Source organism: Trichoderma ghanense (assembly GCF_004382785.1).
Source record: "Trichoderma ghanense strain CCMA-1212 chromosome Unknown scaffold_9, whole genome shotgun sequence".
Lineage (NCBI taxonomy): Eukaryota > Fungi > Ascomycota > Sordariomycetes > Hypocreales > Hypocreaceae > Trichoderma > Trichoderma ghanense.
This window is the reverse complement of record NW_027395672.1, coordinates 271,533-288,714: the sequence shown is the minus strand read 5'-3', so window position 1 is coordinate 288,714 and position 17,182 is coordinate 271,533. Positions and strand designations below refer to the sequence as shown.

Genomic DNA, 17,182 nt, shown 5'->3' with positions numbered 1-17,182 from the left:
AGTTCTTCACGCTGTCGAGCTTTTGAGGCCTGCTTAGCCCTGTAACCCCATCTTGTATTATCTACAGTACTTGTTCATCGCTCTGCTTCGCAATTCATTGGCTTGAATCGTGACTTCAATTGGAGGCTATTCGCGGCTCTGCTTCGTTTTCGGCGTCTTTGCAGATGTTTGCGTGGCCAGGTATACTTGTACATGATCTCGCAAAAGTGCTTCCCGGCTCGGCACTTCCGCTGCCGCCGCAGAAAAGGAGGCTATAGATCCAGGCACATACATGCATGCATGGCTACTCGTGCTTGGATTCGGCAGCTTCAGAATGCTGCTACCGCTAAAAGTGCCTTAGCAGATCAACTTGGTCCCTTAATAGTGGATCTCGACAGGTTTGACGATGTTGCGGTCAGGTAAGGTATGTACAGGTACGGGGAACCATCTGTGGTCGAAGCAGAAGTCGGGGCTCATGTTGTCAAGCTGGACAGATGATAATTACATGTCAATTGACATACCAAGGAAGGATTCTGCATTGTTGCCCGGGCAGTTTCTCACCAGGTGTCAATCCTATCTGGGCCTCCCTGATTTGCTGTGCCGTTGACGTCGAGGTTGATCGCGGCAGTGTGACGATCGCCAATATTCCAGGAGGCGGTTCGCCAGCCTTCTAAGGATAGTCTGGAATCCTACGGCGAATCCCCTGATTCTGCAGCCAAGAGACCGTCAACTACAGTTCCTTCGCTTCCAGGCGCCCAGTTGTGGCTCAAAAGGGGCAAACATGGGCCACTAGCGCTCCTGCATGTTTACCTGCAACCAACCATCACAATTTCGATCCAATGGCGAAAAGGTATCCCAATTGCTGGTACATGTAGGAAACTGCAGGGGGTCACATTCTCCAGCAATGAAATAAAAGGCAGGGAATGAACAATGCCGAATTCCTCTGTAAGGCGTTGTCAGGCGTGAAGAATTGAATACGGCAGCATCCAAAGACGGCTCGATAGCTGCAACGTCCGAATCCGATTCGCGTGCAGGGTAGTCGAGGTCACCACAGCCATGGTGTGAATACTATACTATGTACCTTAAAATGCGTAAGGTAGGCTGTTCACAATTGACTTTGACTGTGGAAGCTTGCAGGGGACCCTTTTCCCCTTGCCACAGTCGGATCCGAACTTCGACGTTGTTCTTTCGCGGGGTTGGTGAAAACTCGTGTGCCATGCAGGATTCAAGCGTGGCGTTCGCTTGGAGTCGTTCCAAGTTACTGGGATCGCAACAACCTTACGGTACATCAACGCCACCAATTCCATCATTATTTCATGATCTGTCGCCCAGCTCCGTTGGTCTATGACGTTGGACAACTTGCACACCGTTTTCCACGTCCGTTTGCGAGGTTCACTAACCATGACGTACGATGAAGTCAATATGTGGAGATCATCACTACCAGCTCTGCCAGACATAAAGATGTCAGACGCAGCACCTGTCAAATAAACTGAGCTTCCAGACTCAACAATATTATCATTCCAAGCATATCAATCCAAATCAACAAGTTCACGAATTTATAACGATCCAATTCAACAAGCAGCAACCATGTCGGGACACGGAAGCGGAAGATCCAACGTTGGCGCACGCAACATCTACGAGTCCGATGATCAGAGAACCGTCCCGCAGTCTGAGCTCGAAAAGGCTCAGCGGTACGACGAGGGCCAGCGCAATGCGCACAAATCAAACGATTCAAGTAACTATCACTCCCACGGCTGTCCTGGCATTCATATGCTGACGAAACTCTAGAGGATCAACGGTCCATTGCAAACAGGTTGGCTGCAGAGGAGGTATGCTGCTAGATCTTTGGTCTGTGTGGAAGATGCAAGCTAACTATTTGAAGCGGAGAGTAGAGCCTGAAGATGACCTCGACACGGCCCGGCTGCATAAGGATCCTACACTACCAGTCAGTACTTGCTACCATGAACTGCTGAGACATTGGCTGACACAAAGATTAGGCCAAGATGCACGGCAATGAGCCATCCAAGGGCGCCCAGATCGATGCTGAGCTAATGGCAGATGATGAGGAACGTATCAAGCAGAAAAACAAGGCCAAATAATATCGGACGCGCTCGATTCTGTATAATAGTAGTAACCTGGAGTTGGAAATTAAACAACAGAATGACCTCACCAAGCATACTATGCAAGCGATGTCCCTAGACTAGGCGGTGCTTCCCAGCATGAACAGGCCAACACCGATGGACGGAATTCCAACGCCGATGATAACACACATGGAAATAGCTTGGCTTGAAGGAACACAGATATCACAGTCGGCAAGGCATAGGACAAGCTCGATATTTGATAAACTGGATTGAATTATATGGAAGGCTATCTCATCTATGATCGGAAATAGTACCTGAAGTCTGATTAGCCGAGGCCCAAGTCGATAAAGAATAACAGACAAGTCGTGATGAATGGCAAAGGTTCAGAATATGTAAGAAAATGTTTCTCATTTATTCATTTGGTATAGCAACCCCGGCGAGGGCGCCACCGCATGTGATCAACCGCAAATTACTTCATCATAAAACCAATGTGTAAGGGAGAAAGGGAATTGCATTCTTACCTTGAACGCGCAGGAAATATCACACAGATTCCTGCTTGGAATTCTGCATTTTCTCGACCTCGAAAGGTGCAGCAGACGGTGATCAACAAGAAGCTTGAAAATTTCAGCTCAATGTCGGGTGAAGATAAGGGAGCGGCGATTGGTCCGTGCGCAATCGCCGGCACAAGTGGCGTAGTCAGCAAGGCAAAACAGAAAATCCGAAAGTTTCAAGCATTAGGGCAAACGGGTATTTTCAGCCCGCACACTCTCAGATAGCCGAGCCCTCAAAAAAGTCATTGGAGGCTTCCAGGTGAACGCTGCTCCAGAGAACATCCACCCGAACGGCAGATAATCGTCGACATCTGGTATGATACACGCGTCTTCCTCCACTTCATTCAACCCCCGAATGAACTGCGACTCTACTCGAACGATCGCATCCGACTAACACCGCCTCCGATTACTAGACACCGTCACAATGGGCGAAGCATCGATTGAGGGATCCAACTGGCGCCTCGTTGAGGTCGGCCGTGTCGTGCTGATCAACGGCGACCACCCCTACAACGGCCGCCTGGCTGCCATCGTCGAGATCATCGACCACAAGCGAGTACGTTTTTGATGGACTGTCCTCCGCTGGAGGGGGGGGGATCGCGCGAAGGCTTGCAGACCCGGATGGCTAATGCGATGACATTCTAGGTTCTCGTCGAGGGCCCTTCCTCAGACCCCAAGCTCAAGGTTCCCCGACAAGCCCTGCACCTCAGCAAGGCTCTCCTCTCCCAGTTCGTCATCGAGAACCTGAACCGGGGCTCCCGACACACCGCCCTGGCCAAGGCCTGGGAGAAGGCTGAGATCGACGCCAAGTGGCAGAACAGCAACTGGGCCAAGAAGCGCGAGCAGATTGCGCGGAGGAAGGCCCTGACCGACTTCGACCGCTTCAAGGTCCTCCGCCTCAAGAAGCAGCGACGATTCGAGGAGCGCAAGGCTCTGGCCAAGATCAAGGCCTCCGCATAAATTAACGGTTGTCGGCTCTGGAGTCATGGGGGGAGGTTGAATGGATGGTATTAGAAAGAGGGACACGGGCTTGGGCAGGAAACACAATCAACAGCAGCAAAAGTTCTGCTGGATTCATTTTTGCTCCCGTTCTGGAAGGGCTGTATGTTGTCACATCTCATCGTTTATGATGAACGGCGTCAATACGGAATCTCAGACAAAATGAATTCAAAGCTTACAGGGAGGATTCTCGTGGATCACTGTGATTTCGTGTAGATGGAAAAAAAGAATACCTATGAATTGCAAGTAAAGCAAGAAACTACTACTTAATTCCTCTATATTCAACCTCCTGATTCTCTATGCGACTTGTACCGGTTTTGAGCGTCTCTTTCACCTCCTACCCAGAACAAGTTTCTGCTGGCTGCCAACTTCAGTTGCGACCAAAAGGCCGCTGATTACCTAATTTGGGTTAGCCGGCGTCATCCACCCAAAGCCCTAGAAATTCGCAGCTCAAACTCCAACACAAATCGGCCTTGCGCAGTGTCACGTTGAGTTAACGACAATAGATCAATCTCCAGATTAATCGCATAAAAAGTGAGTGTCGAATTGCTGAAGTCTCCTCTTTCTCCCTGTCGAAATCGCCGCGTGCAGCCACCAGGACGACGTGCATCTCATTTCCATCGAGGGAAGAATATTTTCGTGCGGCAAAACCAGAGAGGGGGACACAAGGCTAACAGCGTTATCCCCCACCACAGTTCAAAATGGCCAACCCCCGAGTTGAAGAGCTTCCCGACGACGAGACCAAGACCAAGCCCACGGTCGAGGAGCAGCACGATGAGTCCAGCGACGAGTCCGATGCTGAGGAGCTCGGCGACGGCTCCCTCCCCGCCGGCTCTACCGCCGTAGTCCACTCTCGCTACGAGAAGAAGGCCCGCAAGGCTCTGCTCGAGAAGGGCAACCTCGTCCGCGTCCCTGGCATCACCCGTGTCACTCTCCGCCGCCCCAAGAACGTGAGTTTCGAGACCGAGAGGCGATGCGCCCTGAGCGGGAAGCGGAAGCGGAAGCTAAAACGGATATGCACAGATCCTCTTTGTCATCAACAACCCCGAAGTCTACAAGTCCCCCAACAGCAACACCTACATGTGAGCGAGATCCAGCAGCCCCCCCTTCTTTGGATAAAGCGTCATGTGATATCTAACATCAATCGTCCAGCGTCTTTGGTGAGGCCAAGATCGAGGACATCAACGCCACCGCTCAGCAGGCTGCTGCCGCCCAGCTCGCCCAGGCCAACGCCGAGGCTGAGCACGCCGGCCACAACCACGATCACGACCACGACCATGACCACGACCACGACCACGGCAAGGAGGGCGAGTCTGCCGAGGCCAAGAAGGAAGAGGAAGAAGAGGACGACGGTGAGGAGGTCGACGCCGAGGGCTTGGAGGATAAGGACATTGAGCTCGTCATGACCCAGGCCAACGTCAGCCGTAAGAAGGCGGTAAAAGCACTGAAAGAGAACGACAACGACATTGTCAACTCCATCATGGCTTTGAGTATCTAAGGCGGGGTGTATAGGCAGGGTGCTTGAAATTATCTCATTAGTCTGCGCAGGCATATGCGCGTAGGGCTTTGTATTATTGTTCATCCAAGAGCTTTACTCGTTGTCCATGAACCAAATGACTTCATGACGAACATGCTTCCGCTGAGCTACCTACTCATGATAGAAATTCACGGCACTCGTGTCATCAGCTTTACCGGGTGTTCTTGAGAGCTACTTCGTGCGCAATGGCGTAAGCTTGCCGTGCCCGTGCTGTCGTGAGCTTTATTGCGTGCATGCGCCCAATGAAACAACCTGTGAGCTTCTCCAAGCTTGAGTATCGCTCCAGGAGGGGTCAATGGGGTGCACCGGCTTCAAGCTCGCACTGGGTTAAAGAGAGTCATGCGCTAATCCACGTGACTCGAATTGGTGCAAGCGGCGCCCCAGGCTGGGCAAGTTCGGCAAAGTCAATCAACCTCCAGTAAAAGATCTCGCAGTCCGATCTCCAACGAGACCTCACAACACATCTCAAAATGGCGGCCACGGTTAGTCTGCTCCTCAATTGGCGCATAATGCCTTGATCATCGACCACGGAACGGCGGACGTCGGCAGTCGGTGGCCGAACCAGCATCCCCGTTGCGCAAAACCCCGTCCATCATCACAGTCTCCGGCGGTTCATGAGCTAATTTTGATTCTCTCTCCGAACAGCGAAGCGCAGCTCTCAAGCTCGACTGGGTCAAGGTCTCCCAGTCCCTGGGCCTCCGCGGCCAGACCGTCGCCTCACTGCAGGCCTTCAAGAAGCGCAACGAGGACGCCCGCCGCAAGGTCCAGCAGCTCTCCGAGCAGCCCACCGCCGTCGACTTCGCCCACTACCGCTCCGTCCTCAAGAACCAGGCCGTCGTCGACGAGATCGAGAAGCGCTTCAAGGCCTTCAAGCCCACCACTTACGACGTCACCCGCCAGATCAAGGCCATCGAGGCCTTCGAGGTCGAGGCCGTCAAGAACGCAGAGGCCACCAAGCAGGCCGTCGACCTCGAGCTCAAGGACCTGGCTGCCACGCTCAAGAACATCGAGGAGGCCCGGCCGTTCGAGGAGCTCACCGTCGACGAGGTTGCCGCCGCCGAAAAGTCCATCGACGAGAAGACCGCCGAGCTGGTGTCCAAGGGCAGATGGATGGTGCCCGGATACAAGGTATGTGTTGTTGCCTTTCTGGACGGTTTGATGGCATGCAGCGCTAATACCCCGTGCAGGAGAAGTTTGGCGACCTTGCCATGGTCTAAGAAGTTTTGTTTTATACTACACCCCTTTCGACATCCCTTTGTGTACTGTAGCATTGTAGATACAAGAACTCGGGGCAGGGGCATCAAGACTCTGCTGATTCTCCATATCCTACGTCTCTCCATGTACTTGTGCACAAGGGAAAAAAAAAGAAAAAGAAATACTCAGATGCATGCCTTGATGCGAAATTAGTATCAGAAAAGGGGGAGCGCATAACAGTATGAGATGATGAAAGCATAATAGAGAAACTTTTGACGGCACATGCGATGTGATGATGTATTGACCCAGTAGCGGATATGCCTGCCAAGACCAGGCATACTATCTAAAACCGCTGCCAGCAATAGTATCGTTGCTCATCCCGAAACAAACTTGAGCCTTCTAGAACATAAAGTGAAACCGAGCCAATGAAAGAAACATGAACTGAATGGGAAAAGGGAAAATCTCTCAACTCCTACCATAAGAATGCTCCATACCCCCGAGGACCCTGTTATCGCAAGTCTTTGGGGATATATGCGTATAAGTCTTGTCTTTACTTTTCTGATTTCTCCGTCTTGCCTCTACGTCTATGGCTTTGCGTACTTCTGTGTCCACTCCCTCGCCGTTGCGATGGCCGCCGCCTCGTCCTCCTTCCAGCTCTTGGCGACATCGGGAGCGAGGGGGTCGTCGGGGTTGGGAGCGCCGAGGAGGGCCTGGATAGAGAGCAGAATCGTCCGAATCTGCAGCGCAGGCGACCAGTTGTCTGAAGGCTCGTGTAAGTCATACTTTTGTCGGAAAAGGTCGGCTCCAACGAGCTCGCAGCTTCGGCAAACCTACTCTTCAACACGTCCAGGCAAATGCGACCCAGCTTGTCAACGTTGGGGTGGAAGATCTTGGTGAGGAATCGAATCTTGGGCGGAGTCATGGGGTAGTCGTCTGGGAGGAAGAGCTCGAGCTTGAAAATGCCGCCTTGCATTCCGAGTCAGAACGTTTTTGCCTTCTGTTTGCGACATTCGGTCTAGAGGACTGCTTTTATGTACCTTCGTATGGTGACGACGCGGGGCCGTGGATCTCGACATCGAAATACCGCAGGTTATCTTCGTGAGGCACAGCGCTGATGCCAGGGACTCTGTAGACGGCGAGAGGTCAGTGATTCGGACGGGTCGGAGCGTCATGTTGGAGGGGCTCACGGCTCGGCCATGAGGCGCTCTGTTTCCTTGATGATGCGCTTTGGGAGGGCCATCTTGAAGTCGTCTTGCCGCTATGGTAGCAGCGCAGCTTCTGGGTCGGTAGAGGAGAAATAGAAGAAAGATATTAGTCCAGCTGCCCTATTGCTGCTGACGACACAGGTCGCGGTTCGTCGTTGGATTCGGTGCAAAGGCTGCGTTGTGCAGGGTAGAAGTGGTAGAAATATGAGGCGGGGCATGCGACAGTTGAACAAAAAAAGGCCCGGCAAGGCAGCAGGCAGTGGAGGGGCTGTTTTGCGATACAGTGACCACGGATACAGGGCGAGAGAATCAGAGTCAGATTCCAGCTTATGGCTGCTTGATGGTGGGTTTTTGTTGAATTCGAATAGTAAGTACAAATCTTCTCAAACCGCCCATCACCTCCAATACCTTTGTCTCTATACCTGGGTGTTTCTTGACAGCTTGAATGTTTGATTATGCACACTTTGGCAATTACAATGCGTCTCCCTGTCGCTCCAGCTGGAGGGATCGGTTCCATCGCTGATGGCGTGTGATACAGCAACCTTGATGGGACCGTACCTAGGTACTGAAGGTGAAAGTCTAGCTCGGGTACCGGCACAGCTCGAACGACTAGTGCAGTGACTTGCAGGGTACATGGAGTGTCAACGCCCTTACCTTGCCTTACTCGTACCTTATCTTAGCTCTCAAAGCAGCAGAGCGCGCACTCAGCCTAACTCAACCACTGTCTCAGCAGCATCTCACGGCTTTCACACGACGGATTTGCTCCCAGGACACACAGAGTAACGGCACGGTCCATTGCGCGCCTGTGATATGACGTCGAATAGATAATGCGAGCTGCTTGTAGCTGTCGGCAGCACCACGACCGTCACTCCGGCCAGGGCTCGCAGATGAGCCGCGACATGCGAGACGCAATCAATCAGCAGCAGAGAACCGACCACGATGCCGGCATTCGACCAGCTGCCTGAGTCGCCCAAGAAGGGCCGGATCATCAAGTCGGCGTACGACAGCGAGAGCTTCGAGGCCGATGGCTCAATCCATGTCGAGGGCGTCGTCGGCTCGGCCACCATTTCGCCTTCAGGGAGAGACATTGCTCTGGCGTCGTGAGTTGAGAACGCGCCCAACAGCTGCGGAAGCAGGTCACTGACAGCTGTCCCTAGACCCGAAGGCCTTGCAATCATCGACCTGGACTCTCCGTACAGCCCGCCGCGGCGTCTTCGAGGCTCTGGCCAGCCATGGCTGGTTGTCGACGTGCAGTGGTCCCCATTCTCAGCTCGAGACTACTGGGTGGTTTCGACAGCAAACCACCGTGCGCTGGTGTGGAATTTGAATCTCCGGGACGATTCGAGCACTGGCGCAATTGAGCACTCCCTTCAGGGCCATACCCGTGCCATCACCGACGTCAACTTCTCGGCCCATCATCCCGATCTGCTGGCGACCTGCTCTGTCGATGGCTACGTGCACTGGTGGGATCTGCGCCGGCCTCGCCAACCCGTACTTACATTTTGCGACTTCTTTGCCGGCGCCACGCAGGTCAAGTATAACCGTCGCGACCCGCACATTCTAGCCTCGTCGCATGATCGTTGGTTGCGCATCTGGGATGAGCGCAAAGTGTCGGAGCCTGTCAAGTCCATCACTGCGCATACGTCGAAGATTTATGGCCTGGATTGGAATCGGACCAAGACGACTGGCGTTGTTACTTGCTCGCTGGATCAAAGCATAAAGTTTTGGGATTACAGCAATGACGGCAACGAACTGGAACATGTGATTAGCACCGAGTATCCAGTCTGGCGAGCCCGCCATACGCCCTTTGGATATGGCCTCCTTGCGATGCCCCAGAATGAACCGGGGGACCTGTATCTGTATGACCGCCTGTGGTCCAAGGATCCGACTATCGAGAAGTCACAAAAGCCAGTTGCTGTCTTTCCGGGCCATGGAGGCCACCAGGCAAAGGAGTTTCTGTGGAGGTCTCGAGGGGGGGTCACAGAAGACAACATTGACGAGCGAGAGTTCCAGCTTGTATCTTGGGGAACGGACAACGAGCTCAGACTGCACTGCATTGACCCCAGTATCTTCGCCGCCGTTGGGTACAAAAAAGGGGCCCCGGCCGAGGACGGCATCAGCCTCACGCGCAAAGGCGCGACATACAAGACCTTCCGGACAGTTGATGACGGATCTAGCCTCGACAAGCGGACGAGTACAATGAAGGATTCAAGAACAACCACAAGCGGAATAGGCCACCGGCAAAGCGCCCTCACAGCGGCCGCAAGAGCTTCTGCGCCTTTTGGTCGTCAGATGCGGCCAGCGTGGCGTGGGCCATCGATGAAACTCAAGAGCGGATCGGGCAAGAGACTGGATCCGAGTCAAGCCCAAATCGGCTGGATGAAGGGGATTAGCATCACGAAGAGAAAGGGTATTCTGGATGGGCCTAGGCGGCTGATGTCCAAGGACTCCGGCGTCATGGGCCACGGCTACCCTGATGATCAATGGGGTGAGCCTGACACCATTCAAGAAGAGCTCTTGCGCGTCAGCACCCAGATTCCAAAGGTCAAGTGGGATAACATTGATATGGATAACCTGAGTCTGACTGCCTCGCTTAATGGCCCGTGGGGAAAGGACGGAGAAGCCATCTTCCTCAAGGTGAAGATTGATATACCCCTGGAGTATCCCAAGCTCAAAGCACCGAAGTTCATGATCGAGAAGAGCTCGTTCATGCCGGAAGAAACGCGCAAGCGACTGGACCGTGAGCTACACGAGCTGGCCGAGCAGTTTCTGCGGAGAAAGCAAAACTGCCTGGAGGTGATTTTCACCTACTTGCTGGGTGAAGTTGATCTCGAATCAAGCACCACCTTTTTCAAAAACGTCCGCGACCTGGATGATGACCTTGATGGGTTGGCCGACGATAGCTCAACAGATGAGGAAGAAGACATCCCGGCGGGAGGGTCAGCATCCATGTCCCAAGAGTTGCCTCCTGCTGATGCGGATACTGCCATCGCGACTCCTGCCCGTCTCATCATCCCACCGCCTCCCCTGACTTGTGGCGCTCGGTTTTCGCACGATGGCCGGCTTATCTGCTTCTTCCCGACAAAGGAGGAAAAGGCACGGGTTCTGTACCAGACAAGTGCGGATGTGAATAAGGACCGCCCCAGGATGGAGCCGTTCTTCGCAGGCTTTGGCCGCCTCACACACGACCCTCCCCCGCGGTACAAGTACACTACTGAGGAGGCATCCGCTTCGGAGGATCAGTCAGACTCTGGCGAAACAGACGAGACATCGTCGTCATCAGACGACTCTGAGTCTACGTCGATACACAAGATGAGCCTGTGGTATCATTCCAGCCGCCATCTTAGAAAGACCTGGAGTGAGGATCGATCTATCCGATCGAGCGGCGGTGGAACGGGGACGGGGACGGGAGTAGGCACTGCCACGGGTACTGGAGCAAGCCGTCGACGGATCGCGCGGCCCCGGAACGTCATCTCCATTCACGATCTACGACCAGACCTTCCCTCTAAGAAGGAGTTCGCCCAGGAATATGCCATCTTCGGGGATGGAGCAGATGTCTGCAAGCATAACGCAAGCGTCGCGGAGAAATATGGATACACCGACCTCATGAATGTCTGGCAGTATCTGGGTCTGCTCTTGAAGAAAGGGATCCCGCTCGAGGTCTTGGCCAGCAACCAGAGTCGAAGCTCCATCCTTGTCATTGCTCGCGACGTAGTGTCGAAGACGCGCGCACTGGAGAACGAGCAAGGCATCACCCAGGGAGATGGCGCTTTGTTAGGCAGAGTCAAATGGGGCCGACACCCGCTGGCCAAGGACTTTATCCAGGAGCTCTTCAACTACTTTGAAAAGATTGCCGACATCCAGATGCTGGCAATGCTCTCATGCATCTTTAGCGAATCCTCGGCCGACGACAGCGTCGCCTACGTTGAGTCACAACTCCCGTCCCAAGAAACACCGCTTCCCCTGAAGGCACCATCCTTCTCCCTAGACTACTTCCCTACGGATGCCACAATGTGGAACATATATGGTCGAGGCGTACCGCACTCAAACGTAACTACGCCAGGAACTCTCCACACGCCGCTCCCTTACGCTGGCTCACACGCCTCGGATGATGGTATCATGTGGGCTGGCGAACCGGCCACCAACTCATTCTCGTGTGGCGAGACCCCGCCGTCGAAACCGAGGCCCCTCACCGCGGATGCCGAGCCTCCGTCAACGGTGCTGTCGCGATCCCCCTCCAACCGGCCTCTCTCAAGGGTCAGCACTGGGCTCAGCTCGGCGTTCTCGACAAACTTCCCGCGATCCTTTACGGGAGCGAGTTCGAACTCACCACCCGCGAACCAGCTGAGGAAGAAGCCAAGCCCCGCAGAGATGATATTGAACACGCTGACGCCGCGTACCGGGTATGCCAGCGCAGGCCCGTCCTATCCCGTGGGCGACTCCAGCGAAGGTAGGAATTCCGTGTCGGACGATGAGTTCCGCCGGGATGACCTCTTGTCTCTGGTGCCTGTGAAGGTGTCCGTCTTCGTGGAGGACCAGACAATATTCGACGATGACGGCTGGCTGAGTGAGCCTCTACTGGAGCCAAGTCGTGCTCACATTTATGCCAACTACCGATATGCATACGCGGAGATGCTGCAGATGTGGCGGCAGCCCCTCGCCCGGCTGGAAGTCATGAAGTTCAACGTCTTGAAGGACGAGCTGCCGTTTACTGGGGTAGAGGGAAGCTTTCATGACTCGTTTACGCTTCACGACGGGGCGAGCGGGAATGCAACCCATGTCAAGACAGGGTCGTCGCCCATCATCATGGGGAAGAAGGACCAGCTGCAAGTCCTGGCTGCATCGGGCCGTGGCTTGGACATTACGGGAATCTGCCGCGTCCACGAGACTCAGCTGGATCCTCTACGATATACATCATCCGACTCCAAAGTGGGCGGAGCTGTGGGAACGTGCGACCGGTGCCATCGTGTCCAGAACCAGCTCCGCTGCGTATACTGCCTGGAGCCTGTTGACGCTCTCTTCCCGCCGTGTCTGTCCTGCGGGTGCGCGTTCCACGAGGACTGCCTTGCCGAGTGGCACGCCGCAGGCGAGACGTTTTGTCCTGCGGGAGACGAGTGCAACTGCGTTGAAGAGGCCACCAACGGCCAGGTGGAGTCGTGGGCCGCTCTCCAAGGCGCCATGAAGAAGTCACAGCCCAAGCCGATGATGCTGCCGGGATCAGCCGTTAAGGGCAGCGACGAAGAGGACGAGAAACACCACAAGGGGGGCAGCAACGGCGACTGGGAGCGAGTTGGCAAAAATGTGCCGAGCAGGGCGCAAGGTGCAGCGGCGACGCCTGGCTTGAGTTTTGTGCGGTTCAAGACGCCAACGGGGGCTTGGTCGAGGGCCTCGAGTCAAAGACGTAATGCGAAGAGGGGGAACTAGGAGAATGCTTGATGAAAGGACTATGATATAAGGCGTCACTGGAAACGGCGCATCCAGACCGTCGACTTTACCTATCCGCAAGGGCTTTGAATACTTGGGAACGGATAGGAGTAGCAATCTGGGATTATAATACCTGCTTCTGCAGATACAGGATATAGATGAAGCCACCAGATGTTTGGAACCGGTCCAGTAGGTTCTGTCACGTTTTCAGATGAATGAAGGAACCCATCGTAACATCTTTTCAACTCCACATCCCCAGACAAAGCACAGTCATCATGAAATGCATCAAGAGCCTGAACCAAGCCGTCATTGCTGCAGTTCAATCTGGAATTACATCTCGGACACGGAAACCGCGGAACCCCCGGCGCGGGCCGGCGCAAGGTGAGAAGAACAAGAATAGAGCAGTGTACTTTTCCTTAACCTGCCCCGGGCGTAAATTCATCGAGACGCGTTCCAGTATTTGTAATCTTTTTTGTCTCCAAGGCAGCTGGTCCATGTGTTGTCTTACGGATTGCAACTCTGGTGAGTTCGACTAGGGAAGAGGACAAGGGCGTGATTACGTGTAATCTGCAGGAAGATATAACGTATGAGATGGCCCTGTTTGATGATTTCATCGAAGGATTACACGATACTAAAGATAGGGCTGAGTGTGAGCGGAGTAATAAGGACAAATAAGCAATGTTGGGAGCAGAAAGTACTTTGGGGAGTTTTAAGGCTCAAAAAAGGATTCCGGCTTAAAATCTCACAGAAGAATGGCGGGCTTACCTTGTCGGCTTTTGGCAGCTCATCTTTTAGCATTCTCGCATGGAAGTAATACCAAGATCATCTATACCAACCACGACAATTTACCCAAAACCACAGCATCAAGAGTAAATACTCAAGTGAAGAACAAGATGAGGAAAAAAAAAAGGAAACAAAGAAGCATGCCAGGGATTTACCTCTATATTCTGTCCAGCCATCTGACTCACTATCGAGGTTTGACTACTACAACTTCAAGAGCTGCGGTGCATTGTTTAGTTCCCAAAGGCATCCATTTCCAAAATCTAAAATCCTCCGTCGCGCTTTTTACCATTTGGAGAAAAGAATGCCCGCAAGGGGACGATTCCTTCATCCCGTATTGTAAGAGTACTTTACGCCACATTCATACACACAAATACGCCTGTATCTGATTTTTATAATACGCTTACAACCTGGAGGGGGCCTCTGGTTCGGCAAAGGCAGAGACCGTTTTTTTAAACCTCTGCTTTTTTTTTTTTTTTTTTTTTTTTTTTTTGGTGCTGCCAAATACCTACGCAGCCTCATCTCTTGAGCCAATGCCAGACCATATACATAATTCACCGTAATTAGGCCCCTCTCGGAGCCATGGCTGAACGAAGTTTCATACGTGTATAAGCCAGCTCGTTTTGCAAACCGTTTTCGTAGTCGGAGTGGCTTCAATCGGTGCTGNTGATGACAACAAACCCCCCCCCCCCCCCCCAAAAAAAAAAACCCCGGACATAACAGAACAGTCATGATATCCTCTACTCGTATATATCTCCTACAAGCCATCGGATTTAACAGCACAAACCGAACAAAAGACCACCCATAGGAAGAGAGCATGCAACGGGCACATGAAATGATGCGAGCAACCCCCTCCCCCAGCTTCATACGAGTCCCATATTTCGCATCTCAGATATCCATTTCCCGCTCAAGCTGCCGTTCCTCCTTTTCATCTCACTCCCCGTCTCACCCTCCTGCACGCCCCGAGCGATAAAGTTCACTAGGTCTTATACATAACGCGATTTGACAAGAACCTCTGCAGCTCCATAACACTCCCGACCTCCCTCCACGGAAATAAAAAAAAAGAAACATAATCAAGAAGAAAAATAAGAAACACGACTGCTCCTCCTCCCCTCCATAACATCCCAAGTTTCCTCCACCATCACCACCATCCTCATTCATCGCACAATTCCCCCCCAAAGATGCCCATCACAGAACAAGACAAGCTCCTCGTCCTCTTCCCCTCCCCTCTCCCAGCCAGCTTCCCCGACACCCTCGCCAAGCGCTTCCCCCAGCTCCGCGTCCACTTCGAGATCGCCCCCATCGGCGACCCCGGCACCGCACCCGGAAGCACCCTGCCCGACGACGTCTGGGACGGCGTCACTCTCCTCTCGACGTTCCGGCCGCCTCCCGCCGAGAAGCTCAAGAACGTCCGGTTCGTCCAGCTGGGGTCCGCCGGCTGGGACTCGTGGCTCGAGCACGAGACCTTCTTGAATAAGGATGTGGCCTTTTGCTGCACCAGCGGAGTTCACCCGTGGGTTTCTTTCTTTGCCTTCCCGTCGATGTGGCGTTCGTTTGGCGGTGTCGAGATATAGGACTGACATCGTGATATCCTAAATGTTAGACCTCAGATTGCCGAATGGGCAATTGGTGCCTGGCTCACACACACTCATGACTTCAAAACCTTTATAAAGCAAGCAGAACGCGAGGAATGGATAAAGGGCTCCAGGGCCCTCGACAGCAACGTCACCGACTCCGTGGGTCTCCGCATGTAAGTCGTTTATCGAAACGAACAACGATGCATCCCCTTTTGAAAAACTCACGCGAAGCAATAGGGGCATCATGGGCTACGGTTCCATCGGCCGGCAAGTCGCCCGCCTCGCCAGCGCCCTCGGCATGGAGATATACGTCCAGACCGCCAACCCCAGACCGACCCCGGAGTCCAAGAAGCTCCACGAGTACACCGTCCCCGGCACCGGCGACCCAGACGGTCTCCTCCCGGCACGGTGGTTCTCCGGCTCCGGCCCGGAAGCCGTCAACGAGTTCCTCAGCCAGGACCTCGACGTCGTCGTCCTCAGCCTCCCCATGAACTCCCAGACCAGACGCTGCATCGGCGCGGAGCAGTTCAAGATCCTCGGCAAGAAGAAGAAGCCCTTCCTCATCAACGTCGCGCGAGGCCCCATCGTCGACACCCCCGCCCTGATCGAGGCTCTTGAACAGGGGCTCTTGCGCGGAGCCGCTCTCGATGTCACGGATCCGGAGCCCCTGCCTCAGGGACATCCGCTGTGGAAGGCTCCTAACGTCTTCATCACCCCACACATCAGCTGGCGGTCTACCAAGCTGCTCCAGAGGATAGCAGACGTGATACTCCAGAATCTGGAGAGATTGGATAAGGAAGAGCCCCTGCTCAATACGATCAAGAGGTGAAACATGGTGTGTGTCGAGGGCACGCTGGCAAGAAGTACGAGACACTGCAACAGATATCCAATCCTGTGTTATTACTTGTTTCCCATGCATAGACAGACATAGACATACCAAATCACTCTAGCTTTCCATTCTGCAAACACAACGCTCCTACAATCCAATCCAGCAGATTCCATCTGAGCCTCCTTAACAGCTCGAATATCATGTAACAAACGGAGAAATCCCTCCATGAAGCAGCACCCTTGTCGAAAAATAAACTCATCAAACTCGTACATTGCGTCCCTGCGAAGGGCTTATTAGTCTGCCAATTTCTTCCACGTCTGATCTTTGCCTGCCCAATGACTCCAATAATACCACAAATCGGATGGTAGTAACTCCTTTCCACCAGTAAAGCAATCTCGTTCCCATCCATGAATCCAAACACGTGAAGAAGGTCCCGTACAAGAAAAAACCAAAACAAGCAGAGTAGACAGTAGGAGAAAATGCAGAGAAATCAAAATACCTTCACACTGCCATTCTTGACAATCCATCAATCATCTTTGCCCGTTTATCTCTCTGCTGATAGACCGCATTTCCTTCAGTAGAATGGGGGCAGGGGAGCGTTGCCTCGCTGGTGTAGACTTGTGTCGATGACGCATAAGCTGTCGCCGCGATAAACCTTGTCCCGTCGAGGTCAGCAGCCGAGTCAGTCATTCCGCAACGTCTTCCGGTCCGTTGGCACCAGGATGCTTGCCAGATTGAGTGGACAATCGCAACCAAAGAGTGTCGTACGACGAAACTTTCGTCAGACGGTTGATCCGAACTCGTGTTTTACGCCGTAGATGAGTGATGAAGTGAGCTTGATAAATGATGATCCTCTGGCGGTCCGTGTAACGCTGTAATGACCGACTGGTTGAGATCGCGTGCGATTCTGTCCGTATCTCCAATCGATGCACCATTTGCTGGTGTGTAACCCAATGATGCATTTCCTCTTGAGACAGACTCCACAAGAGTTGAGTGCCCATATATCCAAATGAAGTATTAAGGGCTTCC

The 17,182-nt window shown here is 53.3% G+C and overlaps 7 protein-coding genes across 7 annotated transcripts; 6 read left to right on the top strand and 1 right to left on the bottom strand.

Annotated features, from left to right (window-relative positions):
• Positions 1-1,566: 1,566 nt before the first annotated feature.
• CCMA1212_007178 (uncharacterized protein) lies at positions 1,567-2,078 on the top strand (the record flags this gene model as incomplete). Its single annotated transcript, XM_073704352.1, has 4 exons — positions 1,567-1,714; positions 1,768-1,808; positions 1,862-1,924; positions 1,977-2,078. The coding sequence occupies 4 exons, from the start codon at positions 1,567-1,569 to the stop codon at positions 2,076-2,078; spliced, it is 354 nt and encodes a 117-aa protein (XP_073556927.1).
• Positions 2,079-3,035: 957 nt separating this feature from the next.
• On the top strand, positions 3,036-3,568 carry CCMA1212_007177 (60S ribosomal protein L14-A; the record flags this gene model as incomplete). The annotated part of the gene is made up of 2 exons (XM_073704351.1): positions 3,036-3,164; positions 3,254-3,568. 2 exons carry the CDS (start codon positions 3,036-3,038, stop codon positions 3,566-3,568), a joined length of 444 nt encoding a protein of 147 aa, XP_073556930.1.
• Positions 3,569-4,308: 740 nt separating this feature from the next.
• CCMA1212_007176 (Nascent polypeptide-associated complex subunit alpha) lies at positions 4,309-5,105 on the top strand (the record flags this gene model as incomplete). The annotated part of the gene is made up of 3 exons (XM_073704350.1): positions 4,309-4,557; positions 4,631-4,689; positions 4,760-5,105. 3 exons carry the CDS (start codon positions 4,309-4,311, stop codon positions 5,103-5,105), a joined length of 654 nt encoding a protein of 217 aa, XP_073556931.1.
• Positions 5,106-5,614: 509 nt separating this feature from the next.
• Positions 5,615-6,361, top strand: CCMA1212_007175 (ATP synthase subunit d; the record flags this gene model as incomplete). The annotated part of the gene is made up of 3 exons (XM_073704349.1): positions 5,615-5,626; positions 5,790-6,272; positions 6,332-6,361. The coding sequence occupies 3 exons, from the start codon at positions 5,615-5,617 to the stop codon at positions 6,359-6,361; spliced, it is 525 nt and encodes a 174-aa protein (XP_073556928.1).
• A 561-nt stretch (positions 6,362-6,922) lies between these two features.
• On the bottom strand, positions 6,923-7,678 carry CCMA1212_007174 (Ubiquitin-conjugating enzyme E2 N; the record flags this gene model as incomplete). Its single annotated transcript, XM_073704348.1, has 4 exons — positions 7,526-7,678; positions 7,376-7,464; positions 7,173-7,304; positions 6,923-7,098 (listed from the first exon to the last, which is right to left on the bottom strand). The coding sequence occupies exons 1-4, from the start codon at positions 7,576-7,578 to the stop codon at positions 6,923-6,925; spliced, it is 450 nt and encodes a 149-aa protein (XP_073556929.1). The 5' UTR covers positions 7,579-7,678.
• A 788-nt stretch (positions 7,679-8,466) lies between these two features.
• CCMA1212_007173 (uncharacterized protein) lies at positions 8,467-12,967 on the top strand (the record flags this gene model as incomplete). The annotated part of the gene is made up of 2 exons (XM_073704347.1): positions 8,467-8,643; positions 8,701-12,967. Exons 1-2 carry the CDS (start codon positions 8,483-8,485, stop codon positions 12,965-12,967), a joined length of 4,428 nt encoding a protein of 1,475 aa, XP_073556934.1. The 5' UTR covers positions 8,467-8,482.
• Positions 12,968-14,928: 1,961 nt separating this feature from the next.
• On the top strand, positions 14,929-16,153 carry CCMA1212_007172 (uncharacterized protein; the record flags this gene model as incomplete). The annotated part of the gene is made up of 3 exons (XM_073704346.1): positions 14,929-15,260; positions 15,351-15,497; positions 15,562-16,153. 3 exons carry the CDS (start codon positions 14,929-14,931, stop codon positions 16,151-16,153), a joined length of 1,071 nt encoding a protein of 356 aa, XP_073556809.1.
• Positions 16,154-17,182: the final 1,029 nt, after the last annotated feature.